General features: G+C 40.2%; 1 protein-coding gene across 7 annotated transcripts in view; it reads right to left on the reverse strand.

The window, feature by feature from the left end:
* MPPED2 (metallophosphoesterase domain containing 2) overlaps positions 1-26,957 on the reverse strand; it is a 137,232-nt gene that overhangs the window by 72,651 nt on the left and 37,624 nt on the right. For all 7 annotated transcript variants that reach the window (XM_072929432.1, XM_072929429.1, XM_072929427.1 and 4 more), the window contains exons 3-4: positions 26,215-26,396; positions 3,977-4,202 (exon numbers count right to left, since the gene is read on the reverse strand). In XM_072929432.1, coding sequence (XP_072785533.1) covers positions 3,977-4,202; positions 26,215-26,396 — 408 coding nt within the window. The remainder of the gene's footprint in view (positions 1-3,976; positions 4,203-26,214; positions 26,397-26,957) is intronic.

Here is a 26,957-nt window from a genome sequence, read left to right on the forward strand (position 1 = left end):
TTTTGACTTTTTCTGTGAAATTCTTATGCAGAACAGAATTTAAAATCCATAGATAAGCCTATTTCCGCCTTCTTTATAAAACTAAGAATCACGAATTTCGATGCACACAAAATGAAGTACATCAGAACACTTTTTCTTTTCAGCTACTTTTCTCTTTCAAACAGGCAAAAACCCACAGAAGTCACCTACAGAGCTGATCAGCAGAACAAAATAAAACAGTGAAAAATATTCTTCCTGAGCAATTGTTGCTGTCAAAATGTGGTTTAAACAAATTCTGGCTCCAGTTAACTGCAGTTCTCTGGTGGTTTGAGTGCTTTTAAAGCTTCATTAGAAAACACACGCTGTGAGAATATTTGTATCCAAATGTCTACAGCATACTATGGTAAATCCAGCCCTCAGCACGGATGAACAATTTCAAATAAGATTAAAAAAAAACAGCACGCATTTTAAAATAACATTTGAATATAAGTAAAACTTATACTAATTCACTTATGCATATTCAGCACCCAGAGCTGCAGTAAAAACAGACTGTGTCTCCTTACCCTTTCACAGATATATCAGCATGAGTTATGCTTATGTTTACTTCATATGGGGAGTTTTAAGATTTAAAAATTCATAAATCCATCACTGGTTTTATTTTCCATCCTGTTTAATAAGAAACCTCAATCTCGAATTTCCCAAGGAGGAAACGCTTTCACTGGAATCTTACAGAATTTTTTACTGCATAAACTATCAATTATTTTCCCACCAAACAAGCCAGGTTCATAGGGCAAAGTCAGAAGGAAGAGAAAGGAGGGGAATGTTTTTGTGGATTGTTATCTATAGACCAAATGGAAAAATCTTCAGCCATTTTGTTCCTTCAAGGTACATCAAAGAATCTCCTGTTTAAGGTGTGAAAATGTCAGTTACAATCTTCACCTCAGAAAATGAGCAGAGCTCTGAATGTGATTTATGTCCCACCCTTGCACTTTTCTCTTTTAGGAGCTGATACTCTTATTTTCAACTTCCCTCCAGCTAATGCCATTTAATACTCTCAGAACTATCAGGCTAAATTCAGATTTTCTGCTCCTCAGAGGCTGTTGTTATGCACCACAGCACATTCCAATTGCAAATACACACGAATGCTCCCATGTATTGTAAGTTATTTTTTACTCACAAATCCCGCTAAATTGTAAGTTAGGAGGCCTACTTGAATTCTCTTAGGTCTTTAGAAAGCTTTTAAATGTACCATCAGTAATAACATGTAATGAATATGAACTGATATTTCTTCTCTGTATTTACACTGAGTTGGCAATTTACATTTTTTAGATAGATGACTTACAGCCAGGCTTCCCTGTACTCTGGCAATTACTTCTTAGAAACCCCTGACAGGCTCAAACCTCCAGAATCACATCTGTTATTCTTGGTTTGATCCCTCTTTTTTAAATTAATACCAGTAGCTTTATCAGCAAATGAGATTTTTTCCCCCCCCTCTGGAAATACTTATAAAACTGCACATAAAATGAACATGCCAACTTATCTCACGTTAGGGTTGGCACATCTCCTGTGTTAATGACCAGTGCTCCAATTCTGTGACAGAACTAATTGGGGTAAGGAGGCCGTAAATACACACAAAACCCCACAAATTCTCTTCCTTGGGGGTAATCTGAAGATTTATAGGAATAGAGTAAGCTGTGATTGGAGGGGAGAGAGTATAAAAATTTAGGAAGTCGTAAAATGCCTGTCTGATCATCCTGTCTCAGTTTCCAGGCACAGAACAAAATTAGAACAGATTTTACTAATATCTGATGGGACTTTTCCTTCCTCTGAAAGACAGGCTAAAATACAAAAAAAACTAGTAAATTTTCACATTTTCTAAAAACTGTCATTATTAAAAAAAAAAAGAGAGAAAATGCATGGACAGTACCACATTTCTGCTCTCAACACAGACTGGCTGATGGACTTAAAAAGCTTTATTGAAAATACAGCTCAACTCCACACCAAGAGGTGCTCAAGACATGATTTAACAACACTTTTTGGCAGCTAAACACAAATGAAGATCAAGAGAGAGAAGTCCTCACTTGGTTCGAGCTCAGTGTCAATTTTTAACAATCCAGCTTCATTTATCATGCATCACTAATGGGAAAAATCCAGTTATCAATGGATTATGGGAAAGATTAATTCAGGTTTGTCTTCCATGACTAGGTCAGGAGACATATGCCATTCACTTTTTACTGCTAAGACAACTCAGGGCCTTGATGTGACACCCCTTAATATTCCAGAGCAAACATTCTAAATCCATGTGCACACCTGCAAATTGAAAGAACTTCTAAATGCAGAATGCACTTCTAAATGTCTCTTCTGGAGACAAAAGGATGGCAGATTTCCATTATGGATTTGGGAAGGAAAGGAGAAGAAAAAAGAACATGATATATTACCAGTAAATATAAATGTAAATGTAAAGGTGCATCACATGGTTCTTTCCTGTGTTCTCCAGCAGTGCTGCAGGAAGCTGAGCTCAGTAATCTGATCTAAATAAATTTGTAAATATGCCTGCACTTCCTAGCCCAAGTCTGATGCACACACACAAAAGCAGCTGAACGCAATCCCAACCTCAGCAGCAAACCTTCCTCAGCTCCTCAGCCTGCAGCAAGCTTCAAACCCACCCCACTACCCAAGCTCTTCTGTGCTGCTGTTACAAAAAAAATTACTTTAAACTGTCTTGAGGAGATGATTCCTAACCTGAATTAAGATCATCTTTCCCAATTTGCTGATATTGCAGGATTTAGGGCATTACTTTTTTTTTTTTTTTTTTTTTTTTAGCTAAGCAATGTCAGGCTGATTTTAACTAGTAGCTAAAGGCTATGACTTAAATTAAAAGATTAGCAGCTCAAGTCAAGAATGTGAGATACAGAGCTAGATCACAGTTTTCCAGCCAGCACTAATGCATACAATATGATCAAGAGAAAGCATTGTCAAAAGCATCAATGTGTGTGGTGTCACACCAACCACCAAGGTCTCCAGGCCACGACAACAAAGATGAGCTGAAAGGGAAAATTTCTAATCCATGTATAGGTTTGTCCCATTTCCCAGTTCAACCTCTCTCCTACTCTCACCTTTAAAGCAAGCCTGACATCAAAAATAAGTTATAAGCTCATAATAAGCCCTTCTTATAGGTGTGCATAAATTAGCATGTCGGTGCTTCTGCTGACAATTGAGAATTCCAAGCAACAGAATGATTATCACCATCACTCAAGTTCAGGTCTCTGCTAAAACCTGAGAGGACTGTGGCTGTTTTCAGCATGAGAATTTAGAACAACTGCTACCCAAGGCTCCAGAGAAAGATGTCAGGCATCACAATTAAATGACATGTAGAAAAAACAAGGCAGGGTCTCCTTAGCACAAAACTGGGCAGCAATCTTTCCTGCATGACACGCTTGACACATGGGTGGAATGAGATCAAAACCCGTTTGAAATTCTGTTATCACAACTTTACAAGCAAAAGAAAACAATGCCTAGAACTGCTCAAAAATAAGGCTTAAAGCACCTGCTGCCTTTTGCCCTTATGCTGTGTGGGTGTTAAATGCCACCACACTAATCTATTGGCACAGCAGATATAGATATAAATAAGTCAGCAGTATAGAATGTAATGGAATTTCCCTAATGCATTTCCCCTAAATGCCACCACAGTTCATCCAAAAGCACAGAGTTAGTATTGACTCCACAGTTTAGGTACATTCAGCAGGTAAAACACAAATAGTTACAGCTCCTTTTGTCTTATTTCACACACTTGGCTAAATAGCGATTATCTATCCAAAAAAGAAAAGGGAAAAAAATTTAAAAAAAAAGAAAAGCAACTGTGTCAGAATGGTTACAGCTAAGCCTGATACTGTTCTGCAGGGCAATGCAACAAAGCAGCTTCATGCAGGTTCAACAGGAATGATTCCTGCTGGGGTTCAAGCAATAAACAGCAAAGAAAGTTTAAATTGAGACTTACCACGGGGCACCATATATTCGGAATCCTTTAACTGTTACCTCTGAATCTTGTAAGTAAATACTATTTGTCAGGAGTGACTGAACATTGTCAAAGTCCTCTGGTTTCAATTTGGACACAGAGGGAAAGCGGTAGTAATCTTGTTTAACAAGGTCTGCCATGAATTCCTTATCAAATGTCAGTTCATGATTCCCAGCAATCACTATTTTATATTCATATGGTAGGTTTCCTGAAATAACAAAAAAGAGGACTTCATTAGCACATTTCCTCCCACAACAAGCAGCCAGCCAGCAGTGACAGAGTGGGACACCCGAGGCCTGGAGCATCTCCGTGCTGGGCACAGGACACGGATGCTGCTCCTCCTCCACGCCCTGGAACAGGAATGGCACACAGAGCCATGCCACAGCAAAGAGCCCGTGCTGCAGGGCTCAGCAGCACCAGCTGGTGGAGTCAAACCAGCTCCAAAGGCGGCATCAAACACCACTGCTGGGTTATTCACCTCAGTGTGACCACAAGGCTTTAGTCCTCAGGAGTGACCTGCAGTGAGGAGCCTGGCAGGTGACCAGAGACTGCAGGATGCTGCCAGCCATGTCCTGAGAGCACCAGAGCAGACTGTGGGGGCTGGTGGGTTCTAAATTATGGCTTTGTTTTGATTAATCTGTATTCCCGTGGCATTTACTTGTTGGAGCCCTGGCTGCTGAGAATTTCAGACTTTCTGTGCTGACAGGCACTGACCCCCAGGAGAACTCTGCATTTGACCTGAAGCCGTGGAGAAGCTTCCAAAATGGAATGACAGAACTGGGATTGTGGGAGTGGAGTTTGAATAGAAGTGTGTAACATCACAGGGTGGAAAACTTATAGTTTAAGATTTTAGAATATAGTAATATATAAAAAACAAAATGGAGGTGATAGGGCAGAGGCTGGTCCTTCTTCTCCACCTTCTTCTCCACCTTCTTCTCCATGGGTTTGGATGGTTTTGTGCAATTGAATAAAAAAGTCCCCATTGCAGGCATGGGTGGTTGGCTATTGGGTTGAAAGTAACAATAATTTAGGTGTCATTTCTTAACCGGACAGTTTATCCTTAAAAGGCCTTGTAGAGAGGGAGATACAGCTCCATCAGGGTTGGTGAGACTGTAGAATAGGAACTAATAAACATCTGAGTCCCAACAAGAAATACCATCTCACACATTTAATCCTGACCTTGGCAGAAAAGAAGCAAAGAACCCATATTTATTCAAGACCTGGTCTATTCTCCAAAGCTTCAATTCATTTGCAAAGTCCTTCTATATTATTATTGTCGTTCTTGTTGTTACTATGTTTATGGCAGTATCTCAGTTCTTGTAAAAAGCTCACAAGTAGGAGCAACCACAAAACTCAGCCACGTAAGACAAACTCGAAAAAAGGAAAATCATTTACCATCAGTGTCAGAAGGAAAGAATCACATGTTTGCTCTCCTCAGTTCAGGGGAACTAATACCGTTGTTTGGAGGGAGGCATGGATCATGCTCACAGAGCCAGATTTTTGGAGTTCAGAACAGATTTTCAAGCGCTTGGTACCAGCAATCAGTGCCAGATCTTCCAAATAAACATACTGGGTGCTGAGCTCCCTTAAAAATGCAGTCTTCACAGAAGTTAGGCTCTCTGACAAAATCTGTCCCCCTGTGACTTGCCAAAAATCACACGTAAGAGTGCATCAAAGCTAACTGCTCCTGCCTTCACAACAAGCCTGATTTCTTAGCCTCATACCTTATCCTTCATTTTGGTGTTTATTATTAATAATTATTTAGAAATGGTTGGTTTTGTTATGAGGATTTCTGTGCAGTTTGTCCTTGTTTTTTCCATAAAGGCATCAAAATTCATGTGGAAATCTGTGGGTTCATCTTCCAGTTCTGGAACCCACAACATCTGTCCCAGGGAAGATAGTATCTGTTATACATTTCTTGTGAGTACAGTTCTCCTAAATAGAATTGGCTTTCCTAGTTTAAAACTTATCTTCCAACTTTTGAAACTGTTTGGGTTTGGGTTCTTTTTTAAAGTGAGTCTCAGAGTAAAGCTGTAAATATATACAACAAGATTAACTTTTCCCCTAAATAGGACTTACAGGGGAACTAGTTAAAACCCTCTGATTTTCAGAATTATTTAATGTAATTCCTGATATTCAGTATCAGGAATTACATGTGTGCAAACATCATCTTTGCAAAATTAGTTAATTCTGGATGGAAAACCAAAAAGCTAGAAATCCCTTGAAAAAAACCAAGCAGACTATATTTTTCATAGATACCTCAGGTCTGAACAAAATACATATTCATAATGCTCTGTGGTGCTGCATTAGAATAAAAGCTGGGGAGATGCAATAAATGCTCCTCTACAGTTTTTTTGACTCACTCCTTTTCCACCTTCCTCCCCTTCCCCATCTCTCCTATGTGCCGCTCTGCGATGGATTTTTATTTAAAAACTCTCTGTGGCATGTAGCTACAATTCCTGCTCTCTGTGACTCCTGGGCACGAGATAAAACTGCTATTTTCTCTTCTCCCAGGAAACATAAAAGATATCACCAGCATGAAATTTGATACACTTGTCATAACCATCAATCCCCCAAAACAAGCTAGGTGTGATAATCTCAGAGAAGTGGGATGGAGAAGTCAAATTCAGTTTTCTGCTAAGTTATCAACATTTGCCTGCTTTAGCACAGAAAACTCTTCATCTTAATTGATACATGTCCAAGCTTTACACTTTCATTTATTTTGATAGACTTGAAAACCAGCACGTTTTGCTGATATTATGCCAAATTAAGCCTGGAGCATTTTTGCTTAATATTTTTTTTTTAAATAAGGGCTTACTTTGAAGGCACACAGGACATGCAAAGGCAAACTAATGGTGACATCAGTAATTATTAAAACATAAAGGTAGCATTATAAAAGTTATATAAACACCTGAAATCTGCAGGGGAAACCCAGACAGTATTTCTTGCAATCGGTGTGAAGACAGCTGCTGGTATTTTTAGGATTAAGACACATCAAAAGCCAGGGCAGCAGCAAGAGAAAGTCTCATTCTGTCCTTCTCTCTTCCTTGAGGAAAAAGACTACCTAGCACTAATCACAGTAATAAATTATTTGCAATCAGATCACCTATTTATTCATCACATTCTGGTTTTTCCTTCTTGAACAGCCCCTTGTGGCATTGCACATCCGCTCTCCCTGATACCATTTCTGAAATATTTTGTTTTCTTTTGGCAGACCTGCCCTTTGTCTATAAGCCGTTGACCTTGTGTTTAATGTGGAAACATGAACAGCCATCTTCAAAAATCTGCTCCATGGCAATTTAGTTTTATCTTGACCAGATTAATCTCTTCGTATCCACATCAGTGCTGCCTGAACAACACACAGGTGGAAAGGCTTTTCCTCATTTTCCTTCACTAAATCTTTGTTATCCACATTTGGTCTTTATTAGTCTGATTTCCTAACTATCAAATCTGCCATTATGCATCAGCAACATCATTCGTTCCAAATTTATATTGTGACTCTGGAAAACAATTAGAAGAATCCTTTTCCATACTAGAAAAAGTGGGATCTGTTTGCTGGGCCAAGCACTTCAGAAACCCCTGATATTAACTCCCAGCATAATAACTGACTTTATTTAAAATACTTAAATGCTTAACAGGTGAGATCAGAAGGCTAAAATTACAGCTACCAAAAATGACCAGGGCACTAAGTCTGTGAAGCAGAATCACTTATACTGGAGTATTTGAAACCCATATTTATGTGTATATACATACACACAGGATCTATCTTCAAAATATATCTATTATTTTGGTTAAGATGTTTTTCAGCAATTCTCAACAGTACCAGCAAGGGCACAGTATAATCATTGATCAAGAAAACACTGCAATTAGACATGTTGTTCTCTTCTGGAAGCCAAGAGGTCAACACACTCTTGCTCAAACAAAGGCAACAATGGTTATCTCTGAATTACTTGCAAAAATGGAATTGTTTACAGTAAATGCATTAATGTGGGAGTCTCAGAAAACTTATGTGACTTCTGGTCTAACAAGTCAACCCTCAAGCTACAGTCCCAGGTACATTTGTCCCCCAGTGGCTCATCTTTACTCCTGTGCCATGGCACTTTCCTGCCAACACAGATTTGGTGGGCACAGAGCAGAGGGGATCAGGACACTGATCCAGATGAAAAATGATGCGGCAAAAAAGGAGTGGGGGTCTAAATACTGCTAAGGCAGAACTTCTATTGCTGGCTGCAACCACTTACACCACTCCAAGTGTCAACTGAACAACAGACTGACTTTAAATATATCTATTACATGGGGCAAGGGGGCAAGCTTGGGGCTAAGGGGTTGTAGGGTCTTTTTAACCTAAGTTGTTTCAGTGGGTTTCTTTAAATTCACCTTAAGCACTTGAAACCTTGGAAGACTTAATCTGCTGAAGAACCATTCCCATTTTAATAGCATGCTTCATGTGAGTAGTTTAGTCACACAACCCAAGTTCTGTAGAGCTGCCAGACATGAAAAGGAGTGTGCCTGGCAGTGAACGTTAACTGCTGAGTCCCTATAAAAATAGAAAATAGCATTATTTTTCTGCTACTGTTACCTGCAAACCCCACAGGGAAGTAGGGGAATAAGAAATAATGTGATGCTAGCTGTCTGTACAGTGGTAGAAACCTGTATTTACACACAAATGATATGCAAGGGCTTTTGATGCGAAGCTCTGAATATGCATACGCATGCATTAACTATTCAAACCACACAACACTTCCATGAAACATGGAGCTTTTTTCATGCCTGTTTCATAGCCTCATAAACCCTTTGGCCATATGCTGAGAAACAGGCTGAGAAGCCTTGAAGTCTGAATCTTAAAAAGAGGGAAAACTGTACAATAGAGAGATGTGCATGCAAGTGAATCATCTCAAATTTATGGTATTTTGTGTATGCCCCAAAAGTGCAAAACTGGTCATGGAGCATTCCCCTATAACCATCCCCATACATATCCAGCGATGAACACTGAAGGAGCAGATTTTGTGTGGCTTCTACAGACTTCAGTCCCCACAGCTGCAGCTGCTGAGGGCAACCAGCAGAGCCCAGCTCTGGACAGCAGCTCTGCAACTTCTTCCTAGAGAGGTTTCTCATGGAAAGTCCTTGGCATCACAGGGCCATGGTCACTCTCTCTCTTCCCAGCATTTACAGCACAGCCCCAACACACAGAGGCTCTTTCAGCTTTTTAAAGCAAAGACAGAATATCTCAAAGGCTGCTATTTCTCCTTCAGCAGCAATAAGTGAGTTAGACTGCAGAAGTACAATTACAAAGACTCGAACTTCCACAAGGACAAGCTGGGCCTATCCTACCAACAACCCACTTCAGGTATCCAGATCCAAAACTGGCTAAGAAAAACACCTTCTCTAAGATGAGACTGACTAACTGACTATGAAAATATTTTGGCTGTTTTAACTAAGTCAGCCTTCACCAAAAGTCCTCAGTGGAACACCTGAAACTGGTATGCACCAACACACTGGGTGAAAACATACCCCATGAATTTCCATGCTCCTGTGCAGCTTAGCTCCCTGTGTGTGTAGAAACCTACACAATGAAACAATTAAAAGAAAAAAAAAAAAGGCAGCAAATAAGAAACAGAAGATGCACAAAAACAGAGCATGCTTCTAAAACAGTACAAAGAACTGAAGCACAGGATCTCTCTCAAAGTCTTCCCAGTGAAAAGTATTCCACCATCAATTCAAATGCCTCTTTTGGTTCCCCCCCACCACCTTCTGTTTTGCAGAAGGAAAAATAAAGGCAAGACACACATGTGCAAGACAGCTAGAAGAGAGGATGAATGAAAATGTAACTGTTTTGACTTTATGCAAAGAAAACATCACATCGCAGCACAGGGAGAAGCAAAGGCTGAGACCCTCGAATTCCTGTGATAAATCCAACGCTTGTACATTAAAGCTCCCCTTTGTTGAGAACACTGTTAGACACAACAAAACAGAAATGTTAGGTGAGTGCAAGCTCTGCCTGTGACCTTTCCCTCTGTAGCCGTCAGGCTTCATTAATCTCCACAAGGCCTGACAGCTCCAGCATTAATACTCACACTTGCGGATCGAGCCACACAGCAGGTTCAGAGTCTGCTGCCTTCTCCTCTCAAACTCATGCATTAGGATTTCTTCCATGCTGGCAATGGAAAACCAAGTCTAAGGAACATTAAACACAAAAAACTACGTTACAATAATGCTGGGTGAGCCATAAACCCATGAAAGCAAGGAAGCACTGGGTGCATCTGGATCTCAGCCGGGCGGTGCCGAGGGACACGGGGACCACAGGTCCTCGCCCAGGGAGCGCAGGTGGAGCAGCACTGCACACAGCTCTGATGTGCTCCATCACCGGTGCCTAGCACCAAGTTTCCACTCTTTCCCTCTCTTCCACAGCTAAACGTAGTGAATTTTGGGCCCAGACATCCCCACGTGCACTGCAGAACCTGCTCGGCTCCAGGTCTGACTCAACCACGCTCTGGCACTGCTCACCACTCCTTGCTTTTATGTTTTTATGTCTCAACCATAACATTATTCTAATGTAACTGTTTGTGATTAATATCTCCCTCCTGTCTATTGAAATGAAAAATGCAGCACTACGTAAGCAACAAGCTTTTGTTTCCCTTCAATGTTCCACAGCTTCCTTAGCATTATTCTGACAAAACTCGTCTTGTTTTTTGATCTCCAGCTTGTTCTGAACTTCACTGGGCTACTGTTATTGAAACACTGAAACATGGAAATCTTCACTAGAACTGTAATAATTAATATGTGATGTTTCTTTGTTTTGAAACAGGATCTGAAGTTTTTGTTCAGTCTAATCCCAAAAGCAAAAAAAAAAAAAAAAAAAAAAAGGAAAAAAAAAAAAAAAAGAAAAAAACAGCCTCCAGATTTTGCAGCTCAGAGCACTGCCAACTTCGCCAACTTTAGGTGTAAAAAGTCCCCCCAAATTGACTTTAAAATTATGAAATCTGAAACACAAGCAGCACAGATTGCTTGCTAGTCCCTGGAAAGGCTTTCTTTTCAGGCCTTTAATTATGCAACCTAAAAGATAGAGCTTTCAAGGGGGAAAAAACAAATCACGTAACTTAAAATCAAAGGAGCTGGCAGCTGTGAAATTTCTCTTTAAATTTTGCAAATTCTGAGACACCTGGAAATCACAATAGCCTTGTCCCTTCTCATTTTCACAAGTGCTTCTTGCATTAATGGGAGTTGCTGCTCCTCTCCTCTTTCCCACAGCAGAATGACACCTGAAGGACTCCCAGGTCTGTGCTCACCCCGTGTGCCCCTTCTAAGGGATCCTTCAAGGTGCTCACTTTGAAAAACCACCAGAGATTTTCAGTGAGAACACCTTTTGTCTGGCAGAGCTGAAGGGTGCTTCCCTAAACAGGACTACCCTGCACTTACAGTGACAGAGACACTTGCATCAAGGCCCTGCAGTTCAGGGTCTGTATGTGTACGTACAGAGAAATAAATCCCGTTTTGTCCAAGAGAACTTTAAATTTTCCTCTTGCAATTGAGATCTTAATGTAGCAGGGCTGAGCAGTTTTAGACCCATTTCAGCACCTCGTGCGGTTTCAAATGGCTGCGACCTTGAACTCCAAATACTAAGGCTGGAACTTAAGCTCAGCCTTCACAGTGCCAATAGGGCTAAGTAGAAATGGCCTTCTTGGACTTAATTTAGACTTAATTGACAAGAAACATTTTTGGTTACTATTGCATTAGGCTAAAACATAAAAATGAACCCTAATACTATCTAAATCTAATAAGAGAAAGGCATCTCCCTTTCAAAAATTCCAAAGCATTCTCTATAAACGCATCACAGATCAATTTACATGGTGCTTTTGCCAATAAGCAAAACAAAATCACAGGTTCCAATTGGCTTAACTCATATTGGAAAGCGCGAAAGCAAATGCTAGAAAATGCAATTACTGCAAACAAACTCCATTTTCCCCACTCAGGAGGGAATTTCAGAGAACATTTTATTGCCCTCAAATAATATTTCTAAAGGCATCAATACACAATTCTATTTTCTTTTCAGAGCGCACCACACTATATAACCTAATCCTCCATAAAGAAATTCACCAGATTTTGAAGTAATATATTGGTTGTTGGTATTACCTTGTGCACACACACACTGTATCAATTTAAATGATTTTTCTCCACAAATCTTAAGAATATAAAAACCAGCTTCCACTGCCTGACACGAACAGATCTGGACCTATTTCCCAGAACATACCCTTTACATATGTCATCTACAATTCCAATTAAGTCTTTTTTTTTCCCCTTTAAAATAAATGAATAAAAGCCACCAAAAAGGAGGTCATCTTGAGAAACAATTACACAGAAAGTAATTAAGCTAATCATAATTATCACAGACAATGTCTTGGTATTTGAATGTACATGGATTTTCACACTGCAAAAGGCCAGGGAAAGCTAAAGAACGAGATTTTCCAGAAAAAGTGAAATCTCAATTTAAAAGAGAAACAAGGTTTGACATAATTTCTTCGCTGCTTAGTGAAGGCAATGAGAATTACGACTGCAGGACCCAGATCTAAATTCTGCCCCAAATTCTTCTACCTTATTGAGGGAGACCTTTAAATAAGCAGCAGAAATTCCCTTTCTGCCCACAGGACTGACCAACACACACCCCCCTATCAGGATCCTCCCAGCACCTACCCACCTATCTAAATATGAACAAATAAATACACCAACCAGGAAAACAGATTATCTCCAAAACATTCTTCTGCTTCCCAAGTCTTTGAGCTAGTTCCCATTATTTGTCTGCTCATTTTTAGAAGAAACTCTCTGAGACTTACAAATGCACAATGCAGTAGGAAATCACCTTCCTATGTCTTGCAGCCTGGCAGAGCCCAGTCAGTATTTCTGAAAAAAAAATCCCTTCAAATATCTCCTTTTTTCTGTATCCCAGGAAGGTATTCAGAGTGTTTCTTATGAAGAGAAAACTCTCAAAACACACAAACAATAAGCTTCTAAAAATTATTCTCTATGATACATTATATTCTACATAACTTCTTGATTTTATACCCGGAACTGAAATCCTTCCTTTAAAATAATTATTTTTGAGCATATTGCTAGCAAACTACAAAACATGTTGGGGTTCATAATTAATCAACTATCAGCACCAGTGTTATGTGGATAAATATCCATAATGATAAGAGGAAAGATAAAAGCAGGATAGCAAGAATAATCACAAGGAAAATAAACTTCAAGACAAGAAATAAGAGAAAATGTTTTTTTAAATATCCCAGAGGCTTTAAAAGCATGAACTACTGCCTAAAAGCAGGATGACAGCTTTTTAATAACTGAGGATGTAACGTTCTCCAGTGTGCTAAACCAATTAGCTGCTCTTGAGATTTTACCCTGTGACCAAGCCTTGTGCTTTTATTTGTAAACATTCAAGTATAAGAAGCAAGTTTGATATTCAAAGGTACTTTAAAATATATTTTTACAATGCTGATGCCTGTTGGGAAATGTTTCTTCCTTTTCTAAGTTGGAAGGGCAGAAATGGAAGTCTTGAGCTAAACTCCACTTCTAGAGTACAATATCCAGCATGGATATGTGTGCTGCAGGACCACCTCCATGGGCCTTTTCTGAACTGTTTATGGAGGATAAAACACAAAGAGGAAGTGCACAGAGCATGCAAACAGCAATTACAGTCAGCCCAGATATTCAGGCAGGTCTTTAGGAACCTCCAGCACCATTTTCTGAACCCCTTGTGTTTAAATTTATTATTCCAAGTAAAGCTAAACATTCTGTTATAGACTTCCAAGATGAACTTGGATACCAGGAATCTCCTGAGCCCCCTGAGGAAATTCCCTTTGAGGAATACAGCTCACACAGAGGTTCCTTAGCTACTGAGAGAGACAATCAAATCACTCCAGCTGTATCGCGTTCTTGCAAGGAGCTGAATTCCTCTTATGCAGGTTTTCTTCCTGGCCCTCCATAATTCTCTGAGCAGGAGGGAATTTCAGAATTCTCCAAGCAGGAGGGGATTCCAGAATTCCCTGAGCAGGAGGGCACAGATCCCTCCTTGTGAGTTTAAGGAACAAACACTAAACACTAAAAGGAAAATGAAAAGGAAGCTTGAAGCCTGATAAAGGCTTAGGGTGGTAACTCTCGACATTGGCACCAGTGATTTCTGAGTTCTCTGTCTCACCCCTGCTACTGTTTCTTGCCACCTCCTCTTTTCTACCGGCTTTGCAGAATTTCAGTTTCCAGTTTATTGGTTGCAATTTGTGCCGCAGCATCCCAGGACCTCACAGCAGAGCGGTCAAATTGACACTGAAGTCTTTTTAAGAATCCACATCTTCGAATTTCATTGCAGAAAACTGAAATACCCCCTAATTGTCCCTCCAAAAGCAGGACAAAACAGAAAAAAATGAAAAACAGCGTATGCAATGTAAACTCCATTCTGCAACAGAGAGTTTGCATGCTTTTATTTGTGACAGAATTCAGGTAAAACTCCTGATCTTTCCTGCCCCTGTCACAAGGAGATAGGCCCTTTGCTGCCACCATCTCTGCTATCATTGTAAGCCACCAACCTAGCAGTGAAATGTTTTCAAGATGAATGTGTGAGATTTACAGTACTTTCTGCCGTGAATTTGAATTTACAGCAATGTTTCCACAAGGTGCTTGAAAATCTCTATGATGCAGCACCTGTACCTCAGTGCAGAGAAGGACACTGGGAATTCTGGTCCACCAATAAATATTTGTCTGTAATTAAATGCTATGGTTAATTGTTGGAGCATGCAATTTTTCACTTAGTGTGCTTTCTGCAGAGTAGGGTCTCTCTTGACTTACCCATTTTGGCCATCTTTTCCAGCCCTTAAAAAAAATAGGATGAGAAACCTGCTGTAAAAAGCCATGATATCCAGGCTAAATTCTGCTGAATAACACAACAACTACAGTTAATCAGAGCTGGTCATTAGCACGAAGCATTCGGAGAGCAGCTACTTCAGTCACTTAAAGCAAAGGTAACAATTTATTCCTGATTTATTCTTCTTTCTGCCCAGGTTTTGCCCTCCTACCTCACAGGCAAGCATTGTTGTTCTCACAGCTGGTCTCAGGGAAGCAGTTGTTGATGAAGAGCTGCATTGCTTCCCCTCTAGCTGGACACACCCTGGTACCTCACTGCAATGCCAGACCCCTTCCAGCACCAGAGCAGAGGTGTCTGCTTCCTTCCCCTGTCCCTGTGCACCTGGTGCCCACCACAGCAGGGCACCCCTCCTGCCCTTCCCAATCCAGCTAATGGCACAGGATTGTAAATTGATACATTGACAGCAAATGGGGAGCGGCTTTCTGTGCAGTGTGGGTTACAGAATTCACAGAATCACAGAATACACAGAATCCCTGAGTTGGAAGAATCCTTCAAGACCATCGAGTCCAACCCAGGAACAACACCTCAACCCAACCCTGGCGCCCAGTGCCACATCCAGGCTTTGTCAAACACACCCAGGGATGGGGACTCCACCACTTTGCAGGCCATTCCAGAACTTTAACACCCTTTCTGTAAAAAACTTCTTCCTGATATCCAACCTAAACTTCCCTTGGTGCAGCTTGACGCTGTGACCTCTGGTTCTGTCAGTGCTGCCTGGAGAAAGAGCCCAACCCCACCAACAGCCACCTTTCAGGAAGTTTAGAGAGTGATAAGGTCACCCCTGAGTCTCCTTTTCTCCAGGCTGAACACCCCCAGCTCCCTCACAGGGCTTGTGTTCCAAGCCCATCACCAGCCTCGTTGGGCTTATTTTTCTCATGGGGTTTTAGAGGGGACAGCAGTCCAGGACCTTTACTCTCAGGACCACAAGCCTGGCTACAGCTGCATTATTTTATTCCCAAAGATCACTGAAACTAGGGACAAAGCAGAGGAGAAGGAGCAAAGTCCTTCCCTGCTGTGCTCAGGAGACATCTCCTGCACAAAGCTGCAGCAAACTTCGTGCCTGCCTTGCAGCTTTTCTGCTCATCTCTCAGTAGTGAAGGCAAATGCCAAGTGCTGCTGAGGGAGCAGGGAGCCTTCAGAGTAACATATGGGGGAGAGCAGCTCAGGGAAAAGTAAGGACATGTGGGTAATTTTTTATCATTTGCAGCTCTGTTTTAAACTTAGAGTCTTTTGTGTCAGCTGGTTACACCAAAGAAATGGAATGGCCATATTCAAGAAAGGAGCTACTGCACTCTGATACTCAGACTGCCCTGTAACGTGAAAGCTTCTAGTTCATTACAAAAGATGCACATAATTCTAAGGTCTTTATGGTTCACCTAGCAAAAATTACAGGAAATTCAAAGTACAGAGTATTCCTGAGCTCTTATTTCCTAATTTTATTAACTTGAGAAGAGATGAAGCTCTGGAAAAAGCAAGTGAAAAAGAGCAGGTCCAGTACTTTATGTCCCTGTGGTCTCATTTGTCTCCTTCTTCTTTGTAGTCTTCGCCCCAGCCCCAGTTTGATGTTCCTTTGTTCTCCCGGTGTTGGCTTTCCGTGGCCTCTTTCCTTACACTGCTGTCCCTTGGTGCGCTGCTTTCTTCCTTCTCCACCAAAGGCACCATCAATAGGCAGAGAGGGTTTGGTGGCTGTCACCTCTCAGCTGGGGTGCAGGACAAGAAGAGAGACCAGAACCGCTCCATGAAGTGGGGCACGGACATGACCTGAGCGTCAGAGCCACCACAGGTCCTGAGAAGCTCCCTTCCCAAATTTGTGGCAGGGCCACCACAATCCAGCCCTCCTGTGAGCCCAGCCTGCTGTCACAGGCTGAGGAGCACAGAGGGTCCTCCTATGCCTCAAGTCTAGCTTTTCTATTTCTCACATTCTGTGCTGCTCTAGTGTGCACTTCTGAGCTTCACATGAGGGGATGCTGAGCTCTCTGCACAGAGCAGGGACACAAAACAATTCCTTCTCCAGCTGGGCACCAAGGACAAATGATCCAAATCTCAGCCCAAGAGCACAAACACCGTGGGCTGGAGAGAGAAAAACAAGCAGGATGGGACTGCCTGGGCTGGAGCTGGAATGGGACAATGAACTCCAAGGTGCCAATGGAGCAGAACTGATCCCAGGGAGAGCCCCCGGGAGCGCTCGTGCATTTTGGGGCCATTTTGGTTCATCTTGGGTGCAGCCCTGGCTGGGCTCTGGTGCTGCCCAAGGGGGATCCATGGAGGAGATCCTTTTAATCAATCCCTGCTTTGTTCTTTAGCTCTGTCCAGCCTCTGCTCTAGGCCAGCCTCCCCAAGGGATCCCTCCCAGCCTCCCACCAGGGCTGAAGGTGCTGCCTGTGGGTTTTGGTTCTCTCCAGAGCAGGTGCCACCATTCACTGCCATGCCCAGCACAGAGCAGGACAAGGAAAACAAAAGTTCCTTTAGCTCTGGGAAAAGGGCTTCTCCTCTTCTCTTCCTCCCCACCAGTGGTGCCCACAAACACAACACCCATGCTCCAAAACCAATCTACTCCCTAAATTCAGGTTTGAAGGCATCTTAGCAGGCCTGAGAGGGGTGGATGAGAGACAGGTCTGTCTTTCACAGCCCCAGTGTGCCAGGACGCACCTTCCCATGCAGGAATTGCCCAAGCTCAAACACCCAGCCCCCTGCAACAAGAGGGTTAATTAACAAGCTATGCAGGCTGGTTATAGCCAGCAATAAGCAGCTCTCTGTTTTTCTTTAAGAAAAAAATAAGTCAGTAATTCTTGGCACATTTATTAACCCCCTAGCATAGGCAATTACTGTAAGATAAAGGTCTGCCAGTCTTGCATTACCATAAATTGCTGCATGTTGCTTTTCTACAGTAATGTCCACAACCAGAGTGAATAAATGCTAACATTTGAGCTTTTAAGCTCGATTCAATCCTCTCAATCAAACATTTTTAGGAGGAATTCACTTTCAGGGGCTGTTGGGCCACAAAAAAAAAATTATTTTATACAAGCCAAAAAAAATCCAGAATGGTATTTCACTGATAGACTGTTTTGTAGCTCAGTTTAAGGTAATCTCACATATATCCTAACACGCAGAACAGAAAAGAGGAAGGCAGGTGGGAAGTACAAAATCCCTAAGATTGTTCCTGCTGTCTACGAGGTTTTGTAGTCACATACAACATAAAAAAATAGTGGCAATAAAAAAAAAAAAGAAAAAGGCTTTGTAATAGACAGAACACCGCCAACCAGCTTTAAATTGAATTACACAGCCTGCTAATCTTTATGATGAAATAAAATTTCTTTGAACACTTCACATTATACTAAAATCTGCAGTGCTTTCTCCCCAGCCCCAACCCCTCTCAGCTCAAAGCAACTCCTCCACCCCTAAACCATTGTTCTTCCCAGCCTGGAATGTGATGCTTTGCTAACAGAAGGACTTATTTTAATTAGCTATTGTTAATATGGCATGCACAGTGTGAAAATGTAGGGGAAAAGTACTTTTGCACTTTGTATTTTTGATGCAACGTTAAATTTGCAAGTGAAGGAATTAACTGATGGCATACAAAGAATCCATCCCTCGACTGCTCTCCACTGAAATCATTCTCATTACAATATGTGGCTGTGACAGCAGCACTGGAGGAAAAAGCTGATGAAAATGTCTATAAAAGTTTCTATTTGAGTGACATTAGTTGTTCCATGCCTGCTCAATACAACAACCATAAATCTCTTTTCTGTCTCAAAATGGAATTGTGGGAAAGGGGGAATTGAAAGGAAGAATTATTTGGGTTTTTTTTAAATATGTTTGCTTTGGTTATAGCTTCTTATAAGAAACCTGATCATCCCCTCCCCCCTTCTAAGACAACATTAGCAGCCGAGGGAAGCAGAGCCAAGAAATGACCAAGCAATTATTGTGATTGAAAATCCATTCAAGAATTGTGCAATACTCTGCAGTGTTCACTGGCTCCTTTCTTTCATTGAAAATTACCAAATGAACATATTAGTTTAAACTTATAAAGAGCCACTCACTCCAGAACATTATTCTCTTTGAAAGCACATTTTACCTGAGCCAAGTTTTCTAATGGCTGTCAAATAACACCTTTATATTTGCTCTGACTGACCGTGGCAATTTGTAAAGAGAATTTTACACTTTACCAGCAAACACAGTTTTAAAACCCTCCGTTTCTCTATAGACCATTAGGAGATAGCAAAAATGGATTTTTGTGGAATCTCTTTATGAAGAATTGCCAGGAATAACAAGAGCAGAACAAGAAAGAACTGATCAGATATGAATGTTCTTACACTGCTCCTCAGGCATAAATTCCATTTCAGTCAGTAGAAATTTTACTACCTCAACATTCATTTTATCCAATGGCTTCTATTTTACCTTCTAAGCTACACTTCTGGGGTTCTGTTTCCCACAAAGCATCTCATATCTGACCCAGAGCAGAGGATAAATATGAAGAAGCATCTATAACCCTGGCCCAAAAGGAGAATTTTGTACTTTTTCCTACCTTTGTTTTCACATTGCACTACAGTTTGCTACAAGAAGAAAAAGTATTCAGCCTATTACCAAATATTAATATGGTTGCACTTTCCCACTACTTCATAAACACAATAAAACAGTCAAACTATTTTTGTATTTGTATTTTTGAATTATTTTGAGAAGAAAAAGCAAAGACAAAAATTAGTAATAATAGATCATAAAAAGGGATATGTAAATAAAAGCTGAACCGCAATTATTAATTCAGGCAAGCCATATGGGAATTGAAAACTAAGTACAAATAGGAATTTAAGCATGACATTAAACATACTCTGAGTTAGAACAAAAGCAAAGGAAATATTCTTAAGTAGTAATATGGCAATAAACCCTAAATAAACTACAAAGAAGTTTTTTAAAACTTTATGGTAAAGACAGAGTGAGATGCATAACCCAGAGAGCTACTAAATCAGTAAAAAAACCACAAGTCCTCAGCACCAGCTCACCCTGTAAATAAAATCTCTCCATCCCACCCCAGCCTCTGAAGCTTCTCACCAGGGCCATCACAGAAGACAGAGCTGTTTCCAAAATTGGATTATTTGATTTTCCAGGGAGTTGCTTCCCTCTCTCCCAGAACAGCTGTGCAAAACTCACACATACTTAGAGGATTAAAGCCACCTCAGCATTTCCTTTCACTTGCAATGAATGCAATTTTTTTTCAAGTGCTCAGTTTTGTTCATCAAAATGGTATTTTATGTTTAGTCAATTATTCATTCCAGCCGTAACAAGCAGAGCAATACAGAGTTCAAAATATGCTCCAGATGGTAAAAACACAAATCAGAAATAAATCAATTTATAAAAAAGGAAGAGATTTGTTTTTACTGCCATAATTTAACTTTAAAATATTCACAAGCTTCCTTCTGGTTCTAAATTACCCCAGAATACTTTAAACTAATACCTCTCTGAATCTGGAGAAATTCAGAACTTACTGGTTTGGTTTTTTTACATAAAATAATGTGATGTCAGATGCCAAAAGAATTCACATCAGAAATACACTTTTACAGAGCAAAAGCCCTCAAGAACAAACACTTCAACACACTGAAACTGTCCTCAGTGTACATTAGTAAAAGGAACACACTCACTCTAAACCCTGAATGAGCCATGCCTGGAGAGGAGATGAAGCCAGACAACTAAGCCAGACCAGAGAGATTGAGAAAGCATAAAAGTGGAATGTAACCCTGCATTTTTAAACAGTGATAAGAAAAGGGCTTGATCTTACTATTACACTATTCTGGTACAGTTAATTTTTTTTTTTTTTTTTTTCAAATTGAATTATGCTATCTTCAATATCAAACACATTCTGGCAGGTGTCTGGCTTAGCAGTTTTGGACATAATTTCAAATTTCCACAGTTCTAATGCATGAATTTAAGTGTAGACTGGAACCAAGTGTCTGTTCATAGCTCTGAGAGCAGCACCACATTTACATTTTGTCATCTATTCCACATAACAGCCAGCAATTCCAAGGTGATGCTGCTATTTTCAATTATTAATAGTCACACAAAAATTAAGTTTCAAATAATTTGCTGAGGACCACATCCACATATGCAGAGAGTAACATGAAAACCTCAACATTAAAATTACAAAATCATTCTTTTCTTCTCACTTCAAGTAACATGATCAAGTAACTACAGCATAGGGGAAAAAAGTTGGGGTTTTTTTTAACTGTAGCAACAATGTTTACACTAGAGGCAAGCACATATTACAGGTGAAGAAATATTTGCTCCAGTACAAATCCATATATATTTGGCCACTAAACGATTCACAAAGTTTTTACAGTCATTATCCCAAAGAAATTAAAAGAAATAAACATTCAAAAGAAAAGCAAGACTTAAAAAAGCATGAAACAGTCAAGTTGCTAAATCCTAGAAGAACTCAGAAAAAACCTAACTAAATTCAACTTTCAGCTTCACAGACAATAACCAGCACCAAGGTCAGCTACTGAATTTATCCAAGTCTATCACTGCAAGATTTTGCAGTAATATTCTTTATAATAGAAACCTTGCACAGAGGAAAACCAAACAAACCTGAAGCAAAAAATGAACACAGTGTGATATAACCACTAAACAAAAAAGTGCAAAATGGGCTATTGGAGAGAAATTTCTAAACTGAATTCAGATTATTCACACAAGCAAGGATATGCACAATCAGGCCCATAGTAACTGAGCAAAACAAACATCAACTCATTAAAGATCTCCCTGGCTGAATTTATCTTTGCTTTCTCTTCAGTTCTTATGGGTTATTCAATCACTTCCCATCAGCCAGAAAAGGAAATATTGCACCATGAAGACAGAGCTATAATTAGATATTCTTCTATTTCATTTCACATATATGACTGAATGAGAATGGATGGGAAAAATATGAACAGAGATAATAATAGCAAGTTGAAGCATTCAGTACAAAATACATTTGGCACAGAATAACATCTCTCAGTTCTTCCTCAGCACATAATGCTGTGTTTACTGCAAAATTAGTTAAGTTAGTATAAGAGATTTTTAATGAAAACAATTATAAATTTAAAATAACTGTGTTTAAAGCATTTAACAGTCCCTAAGGTCAAGTGATTACAGCAGTTACAAGACCCGAGGGACATGTTCACACCAAAACAAAGTGAATAAATTACCTCAGCCAGCATATGTAATCACTAAGTGACCACAGAGGTTATTCAATGTATAAGCCCAGATGACTTCCATGCAAAACCAATAATGAAAACATAACAGCTGAAGGGGAAAAGCATTTAACTAGCAAAAGTTGCTGGAAGGGCTGAGAACTTGGGAGGATGGCAAAGGGAGTGTGGAAGACAAGCTCCATGGCTTGGCTGTGGAGACAAGGGAAGATGAGTGTTGATGAAATGGACAGGCAAGATGCTGAATATTTTTCCCAAAGAAAGGGACCCAAATTGTTGCAAAGGGATGCAAGACTCAAAAAATATAGAGCAGCAGGGCTTTAAGCAGTGCTCTCAGCCCTGTAAAACTGGAATATGTAACACCCAGTGAAGTACAAGCAAGGCAGGAGCCCAGAATAATCATCTCTCCACTTTCCCCTTGGCTTTACTACCAGGAAGAATGATGGACAGTTACTGTGTTTTAGTTATGCCATGATATAATTCTAATGGAGGCAGGACCCTGGCTTTTACCACAGCGTGGGTAAGATAAGCTGCAGAATGAATCCCAGTTTTGATCTGGCCTCCCTCCCTCATGACATAAATGATACAGATGCCTTGTTTTCACTGCAGCTTCACGACACAGCTGCCAGAGGAGAAAACCAGAGCCAGAAACGACAGAAAAACAGCTTTCTGCAAGGACCACCTGGTATTTGATGCATTTGATTCTCAGTGTGCACCTTTGGAGTAAGGTTCCTACCAACTATGGTGGAAAAAGATGCTAATGAGGAAGCAAAAGGAATCCTGCTTGCTCCTGGTATGTATTTTTTTTAACTATCGCACATCATCACCTCACATCCTTGAAGGTATTAAATCTTCACAGCACACACACTAAATAATACCACAGTAAATGGTAAAACACAATTAACACACTTTGCAGAAAGGAGTCTGAAAAGAGAGGCAAAAGGACATGCCTGACTTTGGTGCTTTGATTCCTGGTGAGGAATACTTGCACTGAAGCAAGTATTCACCAATATTCCCACAGGTGAAGCAAATTGCTGGCTTGCCCTGTGCCAAGAACCTAATAACTGGTATTGTCATATATATATATATATATATATATACACACATACATATATATACATACATACATATATACATAAATGTCAATATATATATGCGTGTGTATATACAGATGTGTATATATACATATATGAGAAAATGCAAGTGGACTCTCTGCATGAAAAAAACTATTTTGTTTGTATCCAAAATATAAAAGCCTGAGGCCAAAGCCAGCAGGCCCTCACAAAGCCAGAGCTTCCAGTTTCAGTGACATTGCCTGCAAAATCTGCTTTTTCAGACAAACACTATACTGTCTTCTACAAGAACTATGCATATATGCTAAGAAGGGACCCTGGTTAATTACTGAGGCTGGAACACAACCTATCCAAAGGGTTATAATTCTTCTGTTGGGCATGTTAAGCCAAGGACCTGTGTGCTAAAATAATACCATCATTAAGCCCCTGATAGGTGCAAGGAATGCCAAGGAATGCCAACACTGCAGGATTCCCCGTGGAAGGGTGAAAGCACCCAGGCAGATTATTTGGGCTGGCTTTTTGCAGCCCTAGTGACTGCACTGGCCACAGGCTCTGGCTGTACCTAAAAATGATTTGTGAAATTTGTGAAATTACCCAGGGGCCGAAGAGGAGCTCAGGTGGCCAGACACTGCTCTCAGCAATGCACTCAGGGAGATCTGTGCTCTCCAAGAGGCAGTTCCTCCTCTGGAGCTGCATTTACAAGCACAGAAAAAGGGTAGTTTTGAGCCTACCAAACCTAGTATCACTTCCTAGAAATAAGAACAATACACCTAAGGTGCAGTGATATGATGAGAGAGCCCCACTCCCACATGCACAGCAATAAAAGAGAAGGAAAAACACTCATTCAAATCGGAAGTGTGGAAATCAGAGGAGGTCAGGTAAAAAGAAGAGTACGAAGAAAGTGCAAAGAAAGATGACAAGACAGACAAAGCAGAAGTTCTTCTATTTAAAAATCCCTTTTGTAAAACCAGATGTTCCTTACATATCTCTTGAAGGCTCAGCCAAGGAACTCCAATGCAATAAATTGATGTAGAGATGCTACATATGATAAAATATGCAAGATATACATAAGATAAATTATGTAGAGATGCTGCCATCACCCAGCAGGCAAGAGAGAGTGCAGTAAAACCTGGCAACAAAGCTGTGCCTCAAAATACTTTTTATATAATGCTGTAAATTCATTCAGATGTTTTCTGAAAATCAGCTGCTCAAGTCACCTTCAGCTCTGGGTACTTCTAGAGCAAGAGGTGACCTGGCAGTGCACACCCAGCCTGCCAGTGGCATTTACAACAGCAGCCTCCCACACAAGCTCCCCTCCTTGGTTTTGGCTGTCTGCTGTCGCTGTTTAATTGCCCTCAATTCCAGCAATAGGCTGTTAGGGCACTGCTGTCAAATACAGCAGAACATGAAAGGCATTTGTAGTGGGTTTGGTTTGTTAATTTCAGATTTTTTTGATTAATGTACTAATGAGTATGGTGGGTTAAGTGCTGGCTAATCACTAGTGCATTCACTAGGATGTACTCTCTTATTTCTTGTTGTGAGGTAGGACTAGGGGAAAGGTAAAGTAGGCTTAAAACTTTAAAAGAGAGCATAAAGAGAAATTGATTAATAGTAACTAAATGAAAAAGTAATGAAAATTAGAACAAAACTTTTAGGACACTTTTCATCTTTCTCTAACCTTTTCTTTCTTACTGATAATGTAAAGAAACAAAACCTAAAATTTTAGTTAGTTTACTACTTTTAGAATAATCTTTCTTTAGTTTACTTAGGGAGAGAAGTCTTTTTTGGTAATGTTATGGAGGCTTCTCTATAAGAAAAGTTTTTCTGTGTTTCTTTTTATGAATAGTATATGCTTGGGGAAATTTGTAATTGCAAAATTTCTTCTATTTTTTATAAGCTTTTTTTACAGTTGTGTTTATGGGCCTTATGGGGTAGAATTTTAAAGATGAGTTGTTGAAAGGTAAAGGCTTTCATTATCTAGCTTTAAAATTATCTTTATCTCTGGGAATAGAGGTCTTTTTTTTTCCTCTCCCTAGCGACAGTATGCTACCAAAGAGATGCTGACTGCCCTTGATCAAAGTTGAAATACCAGTACTCCAACTCAAAGGGGCAAGCATGTGAATATCACCTCCAAAAAAATCTCCAAATATGTATAATATGTATAGTATGTATAATATGTATAATATATATTATATGTATTATATGTATTATATGTATTATATGTATTATATGTATTATATGTATTATATGTATTATATATAATATGTAATATATATAATGTGCATAATATATAATATACACTATATATTATATATAATATACAATATCTATTATATCATACAATTAATATATAATATCTTAATACTATATCACAATTATATATATACAATATATAACACAGAGTATTCGTATATGTTAATATTATACATATAGCTACAATTATATACCTATAATATTATATATATAGATATGAAATCTATATCTATGAAAAATATATATTAAATAAATAAATATTTTCATTTTTATTTATTTATATTTTTATATGTATGAGAAATATATATATATATTTACAATAATACTCTCCCAAAAGTATTATTGATTCTGCCACATGGGAAGGAGGACTTACATCATTTCCAAGAATGCTGTAACTCCCAGCTGTGCTGCAGGTTATAGCAGAGCCAAACCACAGTGAGCAGCAGTTTTGGCTGTGGGCACAAGGACACAAACCCCCCCAGCATTAACCCATGGGACACTGCATCCCCTGCATGAGGTGCCACCACCTCCTCAGCACTCCCAGGGGAGCTAGGCAGTGCTTGTCCTGCAGTGACAGAATCTTTTCCCCAAGGCAATGCAGAAATGCAGCAGTCTCTAAATTTGTCTTAATTAAGAGAATTATTATTATTTATGATTAACAAGTGAGGCTAGAAGCAGCACATCACACAAGGACAAGTGGAGGAAGGGTGGGGGGAGATTTCTCGAGCGCCCTAATTCAATTAGCAGGCGGTGAGTGACACTCGGACAGGAGAGGTTAATTGGGGTCAGCAAAACGCAGTAATTCCTTACCTAACCAGTCATTAAACTTCTTAACCTCAGAGGGCAGTCCCAGCTCGGTGAAATCGCCCGTGTGGAGCAGGATGTCCCCATAGGGCATCTGGATGCCATCTGTTCTGGAGTGCGTGTCTGAGACGCAGACAAAGCGCGTGTGGCCCGCTGGTTTTGGAGTGTCATATGGGATAGGGTCGACCCTAAAGCAGACACAAAGATCTCGTAACAGTCACAAGGTTAAAACCCTCACATCCATTACTGCAGAAATCAGCACACAGCTCCCTCCACGAAAGCAGCCACACATCCCCTGACACACGCCACGCTCCGCAGCGATGCTGCCAAAAACCCAGGAGGGACCACGGTGCTGCTAAAAACTTACCTGGTAAGGAAAGGAAGATTGAAACATACGCAAGATACAGCCACTCTGTGGTACTAAAGTGTGTTTAAACATGGGGGAAAATGGATTTAGGAGGCTTTGAATTCAGATGTTTTACATCCTGTGCCTTATACACAGGTACAGGGGCCATGGAATAACAGGTCTCACAGGTGGGCCAGGAACAGGCTCTCACCTGAGCTTAGCGGCTGATTTTGTCCAAGGGCATAGGTTCTCCTACAGATCCCAGGGTTTATACACAATAAGGTACATTCAGGAGTGCTTTGATGGAGGCTGGAAACTGCAGAACCAAGTCTAGCAACAGCTTCCTAAACTCCAACAAAATCCTGAGCTCGTCTTCCCAGAATCTATAAAGTCAGAACTGCTG

The sequence above is a fragment of the Taeniopygia guttata genome, chromosome 5 (assembly GCF_048771995.1).
Source record: "Taeniopygia guttata chromosome 5, bTaeGut7.mat, whole genome shotgun sequence".
Classification (NCBI taxonomy): domain Eukaryota; kingdom Metazoa; phylum Chordata; class Aves; order Passeriformes; family Estrildidae; genus Taeniopygia; species Taeniopygia guttata.